Here is a 16,611-nt window from a genome sequence, read left to right on the forward strand (position 1 = left end):
TGACGTCACCCGTATCGCCATCTTGGCAGTGTCACTCCCGAATAAACGAACATGTGCCGAGGCGGATTAGCTGAGCTGAGGAGACGTGACGCTAACACACAGCAGTGACATCAGCGGAAATCCACCTGTCACTCAAGTGGCCACGCCCTTAATTATTCAGAACTTCAATGCTTAATATAATTTAGATGGATGAGTTATAATAAAAATGCCCCCCCACAGTCGTCATGAAGAGCAACATTAGCGATATAGACCGAAACCACTTTTAACTCCAGACTGTAAACATGTTTAATTCTGCTGTAAAGTTGGGCATTTTAACATGCGGGTCTATGGGAGTGAGTCTCTCTAGTGGCCAGTGGAGGAACTGCAGGTGAACTGACTCAGTGCTGGATTCAAGAGAGGGTCGCTAATCTGAGGTGATGTAGTGTATCCCAGCGTTTAACTGACTTCATATCTTTAGTTTCAGATGCTGCCCGCTCTAAACCCGCACCGCTCAAAGCCCCCAGCACCACCAGTCGCCCTCGACCCACCAAAACCCCCGTTCCCAGCAGCACCACAGCCGAGAAGAAGCCGCTGGTTCCCCGCGCCGCCCGACCCAGCGCCACGGCCACCGGCACCACGACTCGACCCAGCGGCGCCCCCCGACCCAGCTCCGCCTCCACACCCGCGCCCGACATCAGAAACATCCGCTCCAAGATCGGATCCACAGACAACATCAAACACCAGCCCGGAGGAGGGAAGGTCAGAACACACACACTCTTCATCCTGGACCAGTTTAGCCCAGTCTGATTCGTACAGCAGGGGTGTAGCGATACCGACACAGATCACGATTCGGGATTACTCCACGACACATGATAAAACTTGAACAAGAAATGCACTGATGATGATTTAAATGCTAGATTTGGTTTTACATTGTGGCTGTAAATAAGTAGTCAATTTATTGAAATGATAATATTTCTAAAACAAGGGGAATACAGTCAATCAAAACATTGAAATCCATAAATAATTAAGATTACAATTCTGCCTCTTGTACATCTAATACATCAAGTATCCTTCGTAAAAGCTCAAGTCGGTGGAAAAAAGTCTACCATTTGGATCAGTTAACATACATTTGCTTTATGTATATTTCCCAAATAAATGTAGAATTTTAGTTACATTATATATTTCCAATAAACCGCTATCACAATCCATATAGAAGACCATTATATCAGTTATAGGTAAAAACTTGGAGCTGAAACCCGAAGCACAGACAATGAATACCAATACTCATGATTCTGAAGATGAAACACAGATTATTGTAGATGAATATGATGATGATCTCTATCACTGACTAGATATATTTATAATAATGTCGGCCACTGGATATCTGCCTTCATCAGGACCCACAAATATTCCCATTATTATACATTATATTCAACATTATATATAGTAGTTTAATTTAGGACCGACACTAAAACTTGAAATTTTCAACATTTCATTTTCCGTATTGTGGGTAAACTATACATAATACATATTGTTGCATTTTGTTTTGTGATGTGTTGTGACACGATATATTGTTACACCCATACTGTACATTATTATTTATATTTTATTATCCGTCAGTAACACTGTGGTATCTTGAAATGTATTTATATATCTCAGAGTACTGTATAATTACCATGTTCATATACCAATGTATTTACATTATACTCCAATACAAGTAAGTACAACAACAATCAACATTGTCCAAAAAAACTAGTAATATCAAGAGTCGGGGACAAATGAGGTATTAATAAGGGGATTATTCTTATGGACACGAGCCAGTTTGAGAGGTTTCTCTTCACCGCGGTCATCCTCAGTTTGCTGATCTGAACTGCCTTATTCATGACAATTACAGGCAGCGTCCAGAGGCAGAAACACATCACCATTAATATTAATATAATGATATTAAAATATGGTTGAGTATATTTCATATAAATATTAAAACACTATATCTATATCTAATAATTGAATATATTATATATAATAAATATTCTAGATATTTTATTTGTATATTTTTATAAACGTAAACGTAAAAAAAATATATTGAAATGTACTTAAATATTTACTAGATGCTTCGTTCACTGCCCACATCCCTAAATGAGTTTGTGAATATAATCTAAAGGGTATTGCGGTCTCTAAATGCCCAAACGCTGCCTGTTGAGTCACTTCCTTTGGTTCTGGACACAGACGTCCTGATCAGCAGATGTGCAGATGACGAGTGTGTATATTGAGCTCCAGTCTTCATAATCATTCTTGCTCACTCACGTCCTGCTGATGTCATCGCTTCACCTTCTGGTATCGCATCTCTCCCACCGTGTTTGTTGTTGATCCTGGTCTTTCTCCTGGCTGAGCTCTCTCTGTGACTCGCTAACACTCGTCACCACAGTAGTCGTAGAGTATCGCGCCGCGGTTGTAAAGCAGCATGATGATGTTTCACCCGCATGTCCGCAGTGTGTCTAACGGGACTGTCAGTAACCCGCCCGGTTCCCGTCTGCTCCTCCTGATCCTGCAGTGTTTTGACTTGCGATTACAGTAGGATGTAGGCCGTAGATGAGTGTGATAGAGCCGTTTCCACACATGTGAGTGACTGGAGCGGTGTATCTGCAGGTCACAGTGTCTCAGAGCAGGACGGACACACACACCTCGCTCTCCAAAGAGACCAGCCAGGGCAAAGTGAGTTCAACCCATCAGCCCATCACACACACACTCACGCCTCTCACTGTCTCTCTCAGTCCTTCCAAACTCACATTCTCTGCTCAACAACACTCTACAGTAGCTTTAGGAAGTGTGTGTGTGTGTGTGTGTGTGTGTATTAGGGGTTCAAGCACAAAGTGCTGAAACCCTATTGTTATTATTTTTATTTATTTTTTTCTGTGTGTATGTTTGTTTCAATATATTTATTATAAATAATAAAATATAATATTTATTGTATATTCAATAAAATAATATATATATATAAATTACTAATTAATATATTATTTTATATTGAAGTATTATATTATATTATAATATTTTATAGTGTTTTAATTGTTATAATAACTATCTTTTTTAATTAGGAAAAAGTATATAATTAATAATTATTAAATATATATACACACATAATTATTATTTTATATAATATTTTAGTATTAAACTTTTAAAGAATTTAGTATATTTTATATAAATATTAAAATATTGTAATGGATTAATAATTTATATTTTCGGTTTGTAATGTTGAATTAATATATAATCTGATCTTGTTATCAGCCGTTAAATAAATATTTATTTATTTATTTATAGAAATAAATAAAAAATCACAAATCCTCCAAAAACTACACAAATGTTGAGTAAAAACATTAATAAACAGAGTAAAATTATATTTGTTAAAAAAATATATATTATTGTGTTACAAAATTAGATCTTATTGTCTGGGGTCCAATAGACCCCGAAGACTTTTTTTTGAAGACCATCGGAGGGTTAAAAACACACTCATCTTTCCATCTTTCCTTCTGGAGATCATTTGTTTTTTTTCTAAATATTATATTTTATTAGTGTTTGTCATTCATAAATGCTCTACATCACATCAGGGATCCTCAAATTCTCTGTTTCCGGCCAGTAAATCAAATAATAGATACTGATGATTATGATAATAATAATAATAATACTTATTCAGTCTTAAAATGTGCAGTAAACAGCAATAATTGTAATGTGCCAGACTCTCACTGTAGTCAGGATTGTCTACAATAGACGATCAATGAGGCACTCGCTGCTATTGTGAGTGTTTGCGGATTGATGGATGATGATAATGGGAGTATTGTTATATGCCATTCAAAGATGTTCTCGTTTGGTGAGGGTGGAGGATTTGAGTATCCCTGCATCCCAGTGTTCATTGCTCATCTCCATGTTCAGTTAACGGGGCTAACGTTCACACTAAGACTGTCGAGGCGCACTGCATTAATGGGGTGTAGTTGCTTCTGCTTGTGGTGTCCTCTGTTGTCTGTCCTCTCTAACCTGCTCCTCCCTGGTGTCCCGCCCCTCCCGGCCCGCCGTGCTCTCTTATAGGTTCAGATAGTCTCCAAAAAAGTGGACTACAGTCACGTGACTTCCCGCTTGGGCTCCAAGGACAATATCAAACATATTCCTGGTGGAGGGAACGTAAGTAACGATACTGCATGCGGTGTAGTCACCCATCATTCTGTCCAATCAGGCGCTTTCTTCGCTTATGAACAAATAAGAGCGGGAGGAACGCTGATTATCCCAAATCCAAAACAACATTATGAGCCAATCACGGTGACGGCAGAGGTTTGGATTCCTGACGTTTGTTCATAATCTGCTGCGTTTGCTCTCTGAGATCTCACTTGTATTCGCTCGAGAGTTTGGAGATCAGCTCATTGTTTGGTGTTCGTCATCGTCAGCTGGTGTTTCAGCTCTGCATGTCTCTTTATTTGGGCCCTGAGCAGCTTCTCTGGTCGGATCAGACGAGTCTGTTTCTCCACAGGTCCAGATTCTCACCAAGAAGGTTGACTTGAGTAAAGTGACCTCCAAGTGTGGATCCAAGAGCAACATCAAACATAAACCAGGTATGAAGAGAGCGAAACCACGTTAGTTCCTCCTCGAGCTTGCTTTAAACGGCTGTTGATTAGCTTTAGTGAGTGTGTAATGTTGCTGTTTGAGCATAAACAACATCTGCAAAGTTACAATTCTCAAAGTTCAAAGCAAAGGAAGGTATTTGCTTTTAAAGAAATGTTTAAGGGCTACAACAAACCTAGAATTTGCATAAACCCCGCCCCCAGGAATGTGATTTATAGATTATCATCATGACAGAATATGTTAATCAAAGACTATAAGATAACTCCACATCAGCTACATAAATTCATGAGTGTGTGTGTGTGTGTGTGTGTGAGGTAAAATCACACAAGCTCTTGTAGCTCCGCCCCCTGAGCCGGGAGCAGCAGCTCATTTGAATTTAAAGGGACGGACACAAAAACTGCCTTTTTTCAAAAAGTGACAATTTTAACATGCTATATAAAAAAAATTTGAGCTAAAACTTCACACACACACTCTGGGGACAGCAGAGACTTGTTTTAGACCTTGTGAAAAGGACATAATCGCAGCGTTTTAAGCGATCGGTTTGCATGTTTGATGATTGTCTGTAGGTGGAGGTGAAGTCAAGATCGAAAGCCATAAGGTGAACTTTAAGGACAAAGCTCAGTCCAAGGTGGCGTCGATGGATAACGTCAATCACGAGCCCGGCGGCGGGAACGTCAAGGTGAGACTGCGGGAAGATCCGGATCACACTGAAACCTTGCAGTGAACGTGTAGATTAAAGTGATCCTGCCGCTTTATTCCACATTAGTTCAGACATTTTTAAATAAAAACATCGCTAACACTATTTTAAGACGACGTAGTTATGTTACTAAACCAAACCCTAACGGTAACTCTATAGTACGCATGTAGTGTGTTTAAAGGAATAATTCACCTCAAAATGATTTGTTTTGTAATAATCTTTCCTCTGTCGCACCCTCATGTTTTTCCAAAATAATTAATTAAACATAAAAGATGATGTTCATCAAGTAGTCTGTGACTCCAGCATCGTATTAGCAGTCCAGATTTGCTATATAGTGAAAAAAGTACAGTCACTCACATAAATCTATATGTATATATAGCAAATCTAGGCTGCTTTGTTAATATTGTCACAGAGTGTAACTACTATATATTGTCGTTGAGCTCTAATCTGAGAAATGTTACTAAAAGGCATGAAGAGATTAAGATCATCGTGCTTTGAAACTATTGTGAAAAGCACTGTATAAAACCATTTGACTATTAAAATCTACTGAAGTCATGTTCTAGATTTATGAGGAACAGATTCTCAAACTCGTTCATCCGAGTGGGAATATTGCACACAAGCACAAGAGAGATTAGAACGACACTGTTCCTTTAAAAGCTTAAGCTTGCTGTATTACTGTATTATATATCAGTGGTAAGTACAGAAAACTTTTAAACATGTCTTTGATCAATGTTATTTTTCATGTTTTTTTTGTTTTAAGTCCATGTGTTTTTTTTCTGTGTTCATTCCAAACTCAAAACAGTCACTTATTATACGTGTGTGTGTGTGTGTGTGTGTGTGTGTGTGTATATAGACACACACACGGATTATGCTTCGTTTCTCTGGTATGTCAGGCAACAGAAAGACTAAATTGGGGTTCTCATTGGTTCTGGTTTGTTTCCAAACGTACTGTGTGATTATGATGTCACCTGCCCCTCAGCCTATGGCCATCCAGTCACATGACCACTCGCTGCGCCCATTGTTGTTTTACCCATCATCCACATTTTGATCACACCAATACACTTTACCATATACGTTTACTGAGAAAACAATGTGTATTTGAGTCTTTTGACTAAATCTGTAATTAACATTAAACTACCTTTAATGAAACATTATAGTGTAGAATATTTTATTTTAGTCAGATGAAGACTTTATCAGGACTGTAGTTTTAGCCCTTGCTGACAAGTTTATAATGATTGAAAAATTGCACATGTGTATTAAAAATACATGCATTTTAGTGATTAACGGGCATGTCCATCTGCATGGGATTCATTGCCATTCAATTCATGTTATGTAGAAATTAAAAGTCCATATACATTCATGAGGTTCTTTAGCCAAGATTTTATTGATTACTCCGTTTTAATGTTTTGCTTTGTTTTCTGCATGGATATACATATTCATATTTTAGAATAACCGTATTGACCAAAAACACTCAGGACAAATCAACCAGACTGATTACAATCTTAATTTAGTGACGCTACAGAACTAATTTCACTCATTTTTAGCAGATCATTTCAGTCCAGTGCCTCCAAACTGGTCCTGTATGTCCGCCATCTTGCTTCTCCATGGGTTTTGATTTGTGTAGCGTAGAAGCACACACACTCATCCGCATCTCAGCGCATCTGTGGTATTGACCCTGCTGTGTGTTTTAGGCTGAGGGTGCGCAGGAGACTGAGGAGGGTAGCGCGGCTCCCTCTAGTGGTGTCTCGGCCCCGGCCCAGGAGAACGGGCTGAAGGAGGCCGGCCCCTGCAGGAGTGACGAGCTCCGGGACCCTCAGGGCCTGGACTCGCTCATCCCTGAAACAAGTAAGTGTGTGTGTGTGTGTGTGTGTGTGTGTCAGTGCCCGGCCCAAGCCCCTCAGACTAGAGCTCCTGTAGAAATGCCAGATCCCATCCCCTCATTTACAGCTCAACATTATGTTTTTCCATCATCTCATACACACTATTAGTTTGTGTGGGTTTTTTTTAGTTTATTCTTAATTTTAAGCGCCATGTCAATTGTGTTGTTTCATTGTCTGGTTTATTACTGTACGAGAGGTCGACCAATTATGAATTCAAAACCAATAATGAAAGATGTTTAATTAGTTAATTAATTAGTTTTTATAATTTTTAGGTTCAATCATAATATTGAAAAACATTTAAGTAAAATCTAAATATTGGTTGAAAACATTTAATGTATCCTTTAATTTCAAAATATTTAAGAAAGCTTAAAAAGTGAAATAAAAATATTGAAATTAAAACATTGATTGTAACCTTTGATTTTTTTCCAAATAAAATCAAAACATTGAATAAAAAGCTTACATTTATTAAGTAACATTTTTATATTTAAAGTAAAAAATCGATATATATTGAATAAAACTTTGAATTTAACATTTTACTTTAAAAATAGCATTCAATGTTTTATGTAAAAATTCTATTTCACTTAAATACAAAATATTGAATAATATTTTTAAAGTAAAATCAAAACAATAGAACAAAACATTGAATAACATTTTTTTACTAAATTGTTTTTATTCAATATTTTGATTTTACTTAAAAATATTATTTGCTGTTTTGTTCAATTGTTTTGGTTTTACTTTAAAAATGTTATTCATTATTTTGTATTTAAGTGAAATAGACTTTTTACATAAAAACATCGAATGTAATGCTATTTTTAAAGTAAAATGTTACATTCAAAGTTGTTGAATTCACTTCAAAATATTGAATAAAAAAATTCAATGTAACAACTTAGAAATACTACATGCACTATTTTAGATTGAATAAAACACTAAATAATGTTTTTAAGTAAAAATCAAAATATTGAATAAAAACTTTGAATCTAATATTTTACTTTAAAAATAGCATTACATTCAATGTTTTTATGTAAAAATTCTATTTCACTCAAATACACAATATTGAATAAAAACAATTGAACAAAACATTGAATACATTTGTTTTTATTCAATATTTTGATTTTCTAAATATTATTCAGTGTTTGCATGCAGTCTTTCTAAGTTACTTAAATAAAATGTTACATTGAACTTTTTTACTCAACATTTTGAAATGAATTCAAAAGCATTGAATAACATTTTACTTTAAAATATAATGTTTTAAGTCAAAAGATAAAAGCACTGAATGCAACGTTCCATTTTTTTTTTAAGTAAAATGGAAATAGTGAATAAAACATTAAAAATGGCATTATTTGTCCCAAACAAATTGAGTATGTGTGTCGATTCATAAGCGTGTCGACCTCTGTGTGAAAGTGATGTTTGAACGGGGCAGATCTCTGATGACCACCAAACCGTGTTGACCTCTTCTTATTTTTCAGGCCTCTAACTCGACTTTTTGCTATCGCTCTTCCCTCTTCATCTCGCCCCCTCCGCTTCCTCTCCCCTGTCCTGTCTTTCTCCACACTGATGCAGATTGAGTCTTTCAAGCTAAATTTCCGCGAGAACGCCCGCTCTCGCACGGACCACGGCGCTGACATCATCACCTGGCCCGTCTTGAGTGACAGTCCTGTTTTCCACAGCGCCGACTCCCTCATCCCTCGCTCTCTCACCACCCCGGCCCTCGCCCCCTCACCAGAACAACGGGGCCAGGTCGGCTCGCTCCACGACCTCCGGACGTGACCTCGGCTGCTCCCTAAACTCCGCCTCCCACCATTGCTAAGACTCGTATGATTGGTGTGCTGTCATTGGTGCAGTCATCAGGATGGATTGTGAGTGAAGTCGTCGGTCTGGACGGGGTCAGCTGAGGTCACGGCTAACAGCCACAGCACCTGCGACGCCACTTGTTGTAGAGCATGAATCTAGTTTAGGTGCTTTCGTTTCTTTTTTATTAGTGTTGCAAGTCGGTATTCATGATCATGATGTAGCTGAGGTGATCACCCCCCACACACACACACACACACACACACACATCTGGACATCATCTCTCGCTGTCTTCAGGTCCTCCGGGGAAGATCGCACTCATGATGAACGCGGCGCTTTATAAAATCACGTTCAGAAGCTTCTCTTAGTGACAAAGCATCAAAATGAAGAGCAAAGAATGTGTGCAACTGGTGCGCTTTATAACTCTAACGACGCCACAGAGCATGATGGGAAATGTAGTTTGGTTGCATTAAGGTTTAAGACACACTAGAATTCAATGAACACGGCATCCAAAGTGTAGAAAAAATACGCAATCCTCTCAACTTCATGTCGTCTTCTGTATCGTGCACACGTCTTTATAAGATTCAGATTCACCAAACTTCATGCAATTCACATTTGCGTATTCTGTCTGAATGGACGTCATTGTTGTGTGACCGCTTCATTGGTCAGCTATGGGCAGCACACTGGTTAAAACACACACTCTTCAAATGGCTAATAAAAGCTTCGTCGTCTCGTAAGCACCATCATTCCCGCGGGATTTGAAGGCAGCATCATGTGACCCTCTCTCACTTCACCTTTGACCTCCAGTAGAGCTGAAACTGAATTTCTGAACCTCTCTGTAAAACTCTGTTTCGTGATGCTGTGTTTGAGTGAGTACTGTGTTGTTAAACTCTTCGCATCCTTTCGTTTTATTTTCGTGAGCGGCGGATGTTTCCTTTTCTTTGTTATTGTAAAGCAATATAACGCTCTCCTAAAACGCCTATAAGACGTTAAACTCGACGCACAGTGACGGACGCTCGTCGTGTCAAGCGCAGGTCCAGACGGCTTCGTGAAAGTGAAGAAGGGCTGAGATGTGACGAAAGAGAACCTCCTGAAAAAGAAGTGCACTTTAGTTCAAAAATAGAAATTAAAGGTGAGTTTCTTGACGCCCAAGTTTGTAATAATAAGTACATTTTAAATGGTATTGCCATTCTTTAAAGAAGTTTTTTTTTTTTTAAGTCTTGACAAGCACACAAAAGCACATGTAAAGTACTTGATCATTTTAACTGTAGTGTTTTATTCAGTATATAAGGTCAACTGTACACATTAATCTTATTTCAAAGACAATACCAATTATATTGAACATAATGGCTCAACTAACTGCATTTAAAATCATTTATTGTACATTATTTAAAGGAGTAGTTCACTTTTGAAAAAACTTTTGTCCATGTCTTTCTTTCTTGAAGGTTTTTGATGAAAACATTCCAGGATTTTCTCCATATAATGGACTTCAATGGGGACCAAACGGCTCAAGGTCCAAAAGACAGTTTCAGTGCAGCTTTAAACGACTCCAGACGATGAATAAGGGTCTTATCAAGTGAAACGATCACTCATTTAATCAATAAATAACAAAGTTTAAGTTTTATAAGCTCAAATGCTCGCCTTGCTCTGTTCTGTGACGCGTGTTCGTGACTCTCCTGTTCCAACTCGTTCATCAAAATGAACGAATCTTTTTCCGAGTCATTTGGTTCATTCAACGAACGAAATAAACGAATTGACTTGGAATTTACACTGAAACTACACTGACAAACATTTGCACTGAAACTGTCTTTTGGACCGTTTGGTCCCCATTGAAGTCCATTATATGGAGAAAATCCTGGAATGTTTTCCTCAAAAACCTTGGAAGGCGTGGACAAAAAGACGTGGACATCTCGGATGACACGAGGGGTGAGTAAATTATCAGCAAGTTTTGTTTAAAGTGAACGTCTCCTTTAAGTTGACACTTGAGTGTGTGGATATTCAGTTTGCAGTAATTTGGTTATTAGGTCCTCTTTTAAAAGTGTACTTCTTTTTCACCGAGGTCTTGAATCTGCCGGAGATTATGGTGTTTCTGTCATGAGTTGTTGATGTTTTTTTGGCATCATGTACAGCAGGTACGGTGTGTGTGTGTGTGTGCCTGGGACGCTAGACTCTTCTACGGTAATTCCCTGCCTTTAATGTGTGCAAAGACTGAATGTCGCAGCTTTTACGGACTTTTAATAGTTGCTTTACGAGAAAGCAGTGAACGTGAGTCTGGTGCTGGTTTTAATATTACTGCGAATGTCTCTGCTGGTCTTTTTCTAAGAGTAAGAGTAACTTTGCATCATCACGCGAGTGGAAAGCTTGTCGCTGATTTCTCATTTTCCGTTTATCTCTTTTAAGGTTCCCATCGGCAGTGCGGAGACGCCACACAGACCTCCTCTTTATGAGTATGAAGCTTTGCTGCGTATGTTTCTTATTCTCGTCTGACCTCTTTAATCCCAGAACATCCAAAGCAATAAGACTGTCCTTATGACCACATCAAGCATGACGGCGCGTTAAGATCAAGACATGTGCCGTGATTGGTTGAAAAAGTTGGCAAGTGCATGACCATGTTAGGAAAGAGAGAGAGAGCTTCTGTGAAATAAGATCTGAATATAGTTTTAGAAAACGAACTCAAGTAGAACAGTGTGACTCATTCGCATTCAAAATAATTGACCTATGAACTGGGAAAATGCCGAAACAATGGTTCTGTTTATTTACTGATTGATGATTTTGGGCAATAATGGATATTATTTATACAGTCTAAAAAAATCTGGGTGGTTTAAATATGGACAAACCCAACCTGAATATTTGTCCATATTTGACCCAATCCGAATTTTTTTGTGTGGTCTTTTTTTTTCTTTCCAGGAAACGAGAGGTGTGTGTGTGTGTGTGTGTGTGTGTGTGTATATATATTAGTATTTGAGCTGTGTTCGGCTTTTGAACACTATGGGTTGCTTTCTTTAAGGTCCTGTAATGGTGTTTTTGGTTTGATTCGCTGATTGAACCCCGAGAACAATCACAGGATCGTTTATATTCTTCACATGCACTTACAGTTGCTCTCCGCAGTGTTAGCAGATGGTTGTATTGCTATCTGTGAGAATACATTTAATACTGGCACAAAAGTGAACTCGGTGGTAAACGATCAAAGAAAGCGAGGGCTGATTTTACGCACCTTTAATTGCTAATGTCTATATGATTATTGCCGTTTTGGCCCTGCATTTTTTCCAGTGAAAATGCAGAGAACAAATGTCTTGAAATCTATTAAAGCACGTCTATTCGGCCGCCCTGTCTTTAATGGTGTGGCGAGATCGCTAGCACTAATGCCCAGATGATGCCAGCGGGGTCACGTGACGTTCAGACGGGCATCGATATTTAGCCCATGTTCTCTTAACGTCTACTAATAATGTTTCTGAATCTCACATAACCCCTTATGTTTCTATAGTCTTACAAGAGGAATATGCTCTGAATAACACTGTCAGAACTAAAATGGGGGGGTTGCATTGAATGTGTTTCAATTGCACAGATTTTATTGTGCCATGAAGGACCAGGGCATCCCGTTGAATCAGGGAGAGGAGAGGTCCAATTATTGTTGTTGTTATGATGATGATTTTTTTAATTATTTTATTATCTGGGAGTAATCTGGGAGAGTTGTTGCCCTGGAACAAAAAGATGTACAACCCTAAAGTAACATGGAAGCTAAAGAAACGTGACATTAATGTAGTAGATTGGGTTTCTGGTGATGCAGTAACCAGGTCAGACTGTTTGCCAGACTCTCATCATTTGCAAGGTTTTTGTTGGTTTGTTTCCTTTGTTTTTGAGTTTTTCCATGAAAATTGAATTTCATTATATTTTTGATTTGAATGAGGTGTTTATTGTGGTTAATTGTTAACTATGATGTGATTATTAAACATAAAATAAAGTGTTTAAAACATACTTGGTGGTGTTGTTTGTTTTTTAATATATTAAAGCAAAATACATTTGGCACATTACATGCTTTACATCTTTGTTTGAAGATGTTATGTAATTGATTTTATGCATTTTTAATTTTAGATTTCGGAACATTCATTTTGCTTTTACATTCATAAAAACTGCCTTGTGCCAAGAAAAAAAAAAGCTGAATATTGCTTTGATTTATTTATTAGAGATGAACTGATTATAATTCATTCATTACGTTATATTTGATGACATCTTTTCGCAGCATTTTTTGTGTCTAAATCTTTTTACATACTAGTTTGCAGGTTCGTTATTTCAAGTATCTTGGAAAAGTTGCCAGTGATGTAATGATCACTGCGGGTTTATTTTTATCCAGTGTGTTAGTTTTGGTTTGCTCAGAGTATTTCACAAATACAAAAAAAATATTTTGACAGCTGAAAGTTAGATTTTTTTTTTTTTTTTTTTGTGCCATGCATGTGTATTTTCCTCATATTAAATATAAAACGCATGGATCTATAAAAAGACGCTTCAATATATTGGTATTATGCATTTTCTGATCATTTATATTTGAAGATATGACTGCAAATGTCACGTCCATAACGCTGGAATTGCCCAATTTATTCTGTTATCTTTGAAATGTTGCTCTCGGTTGGGAAACAGTATTGTCTTCTACTATAGTGTCATAAAAGTGTCATTTGTTGTTGTTGACAAGCGATCCCCGAACTCTGCAGAAGGAAGCAGTTCGTCTCTCGTGGGCAGACTCCAGTGTTGCGTGTCTAATGTCTTCATCTCAGGTACATTGCCATATATTCCAGCATGTCTTATGAATATGAATATTGTGTCATCATGGGCTTTATTTTTATCAAACGACAAACGATTGCGTAGCTCACTTTTACAAGCCAGCGTCTTTATAGTAACGTTAACCTATTGGCTAGTGGCTACTGTTTTACATAATGATATGCTAATTCCTTGTTTGGGTGGTAGATAGCCATATCGTCAATATTATAATATGAATCTGCAAATTTAAAAAATCGATTTGCATGATAGCCTGAGGCAAGACACTTTGACCAGAAAAATAAATAACGACCATGTCTATCAGCCTGCATATCAGTTTATCCGTCTAATCATGTTTTATTTACTTCCAAGAATGTGGCCCCGCCCCCTGGCGCGAGCTCATGCCCGCCCCGCCTCTACGGGGATGCTCGAGTGTGTTAAGCGCCCTTAAAAGAAAGCAATGCAGTCTACATGAGGGACGAAGCTTCACAACACATTACCCTGCAATAGATATGTGTTATAATCATATTTAAGTGATAGATCTGTAAGAAACGGCTCAGTGACATCACCGTCACGAGTGTTTTCTGTGGGAGTTTCAGGGCAGCATCTTACGGTCCTTTACTTTTCCTACATTAATGATCTTCCTAATGTGTTTGATTTTTCTAGTACTTTGTTATATGCTGATGCTGATGACACTGTCATTTTTTTGTCTGGCTCAAATATTGACACATTTAACTACAAACTTAACACAGACCTGCAGCATTTACATGATTCTTGATTCATGATTTTACTCTTGACTCACATCTTACTTATCGTGACCATGTCCAAATTTTAACCAGAAAGTTAAACCGAGAGTTATTTCTTTATAGTAAAATTGGGCCATATTTGCTGCATTCTGTTTCTAAAACATATCTTCATGCCATTATATTGTCCACTCTGTCGTATTGTTTACCTGTTTGGTCACTCACAACACATGAGATCCTTGAACCTGTAGCGAGACTCTATAGTAGAGCCTGTAAGATCCAGGCTGGACTCGCCACTGTGTGTGTTGCGCTATCTTTGAGTAATGCTTTGACATTTCAGAACTATACAATAAGCCATGGTTTGAACCTTTTTTATCAGATCTTAAATGGACACACTACTGCAGGATTGACTAAACTCAGTTCAAGGCCCGAACGCACTACGAGATCTGTTGCAAATGGACCTCTCCCTATATATACCAAAATCCCAATTTTCTCACGATTTAAATAGTTGGAAACATTTGGGATATTGTAAGTAATCAACTAAACAAAACATACAACGTTGGCCTAGTGGTTTTTGGATATTTTGCAGCAAAAATCCTACATTTCGTATGTAGAAACCCCTGCTGTGATCTGATTGGCTGATTGAGTCCTGAATGATGAGATCACCTGCTGTCTAATCAAGCTTTAGTCTGTGAGAGCCGTCTCCCCGTTCTCCCCAGGTTGACCACGTAAGTTCCTTTCTTCTGGTTTGTTTAGTTAAAGGGATTGTGTTGATATGTTATACTGAATTCTGGTTAAGTTTATTTTCTCTTTGGTGCTCTACATTTTGATTGCTACAAACTGATTTCAGATGTATGGTTTTGATGGGCAAATGTGTGTCATCTGTTAATAGTTTCCATGTTGTTTATGGGTTTAGGAACCAACAATTACCACTTAAGAAATGTCTACTCCTACATGTGAAGCACAATAAAATGGGAAAAGCAAACTGATGACTGAATGAGTTTTAATGGACCCACCGTTCCTGTAGTCCTGCTAGTTTTTACATTATACTTTATATAGCTATATTTGCGTTGTACCAAAATTGAAATGAATTTTCTATGCATATATGCAGCCTAGTGCATCCCAAATTTTTCAACATTAACATTTTAATATGACATTATAGTCATTATGGCCTTTATAATTAGTTTTTTTTCCAAGAGGTGGTAGTGCACTATTAATGGCCCCTGCATGTGGTGCTGCCTAAGCTTTTGTCATTAATGCCATTTTTTCCCTTGCATTACTTTTACTTTATATTTTAAGTAGTTTTGAAACCAGTAGGCTACTTTTACACTTTTACTTGAGTAAAAAGTGCATTCACTTTATCTGCATTTGCCATATTCATCCATCCACCTATCTATTTTTCTCTGTTTATTTCAAGAAAAAAAGGAGGAAAGCCGCATTTGGTTTCACCGAGGAGCCGTTCCTGCATTTAACTTACATCTTCTCAGGAGGGCACACAAACAGGTAATCTACTTGCTGTATCTATTTGATGTGTTTACGTTTATTATTGCATGATTTAGGCTGCATTATTTAAGCGAGACTGCACATATTCATTGACTGCGCTTTACACCAGTGTTCATTTTGACAGCAAAGTTTGATTTAGTTTTAGTCTTTTGACTAAAATGCCATTTAGTTTGTTATATTTTAGTCATCTGAATTGTTTTAGTTTTAGTCTAGTTTTAGTCGACGAAATTCAATATGATTTTAGTCGACTAAATCTACAGTAGTTTAGTTGACTAAAATATAATGGGTTTAGTTAAATTGTAATGCATTAATTTAGAATAGAATAAAATGTACACTGTAAAAAAAATGATTTTTTGGTGAAGTAAATACTAGTGAAAAAAAACAATGAAATTTACATGAAAAAGTTAGTTCAGGCAACAATTAAAAAAACGTTCTGGAATCGGATCGGGTCGTGAGGTGACCAAAGATTCCCACCCCTAAAGATAACTGTGTGTGTGTGTGAGAGAGAGAGAGAGAGAGAGAGAGAGAGAGAGAGAGAGAGAGAGAGAGAGAGAGAGAGAGAGAGAGAGAGAGAGAGAGAGAGAGAGAGAGAGAGAGAGAGGGAGGGGCATGGGCATGATACTGTGTGTGTGTGTGTGTGTGTGTGTGTGTGTTTGTTCATTTG

At 37.6% G+C, this 16,611-nt stretch overlaps 1 protein-coding gene across 9 annotated transcripts in view; it reads left to right on the forward strand.

Annotated features, from left to right (window-relative positions):
* LOC120467775 (uncharacterized) overlaps positions 1-12,927 on the forward strand; it is a 58,418-nt gene extending 45,491 nt beyond the window's left edge. For 3 of the 9 annotated variants that reach the window (XM_039656265.2, XM_039656273.2, XM_039656268.2), the window contains 6 exons: positions 458-738; positions 2,626-2,691; positions 4,060-4,152; positions 4,496-4,577; positions 5,154-5,266; positions 8,725-12,927. In XM_039656265.2, the coding sequence (XP_039512199.2) occupies positions 458-738; positions 2,626-2,691; positions 4,060-4,152; positions 4,496-4,577; positions 5,154-5,266; positions 8,725-8,931 (842 nt within the window). In that variant the 3' untranslated portion in view covers positions 8,932-12,927. Of the gene's footprint in view, positions 1-457; positions 739-2,625; positions 2,692-4,059; positions 4,153-4,495; positions 4,578-5,153; positions 5,267-6,975; positions 7,130-8,630 lie in introns of all 9 variants that reach the window. The other 6 variants (XM_039656266.2, XM_089125835.1, XM_039656267.2 and 3 more) reach the window with 5 other exon arrangements.
* The last annotated feature ends 3,684 nt before the right edge of the window (positions 12,928-16,611 follow it).

The sequence above is a fragment of the Pimephales promelas genome, chromosome 22, assembly GCF_988280905.1.
Source record: "Pimephales promelas chromosome 22, fPimPro1.hap1.1, whole genome shotgun sequence".
Taxonomy (NCBI): Eukaryota; Metazoa; Chordata; class Actinopteri; order Cypriniformes; family Leuciscidae; genus Pimephales; species Pimephales promelas.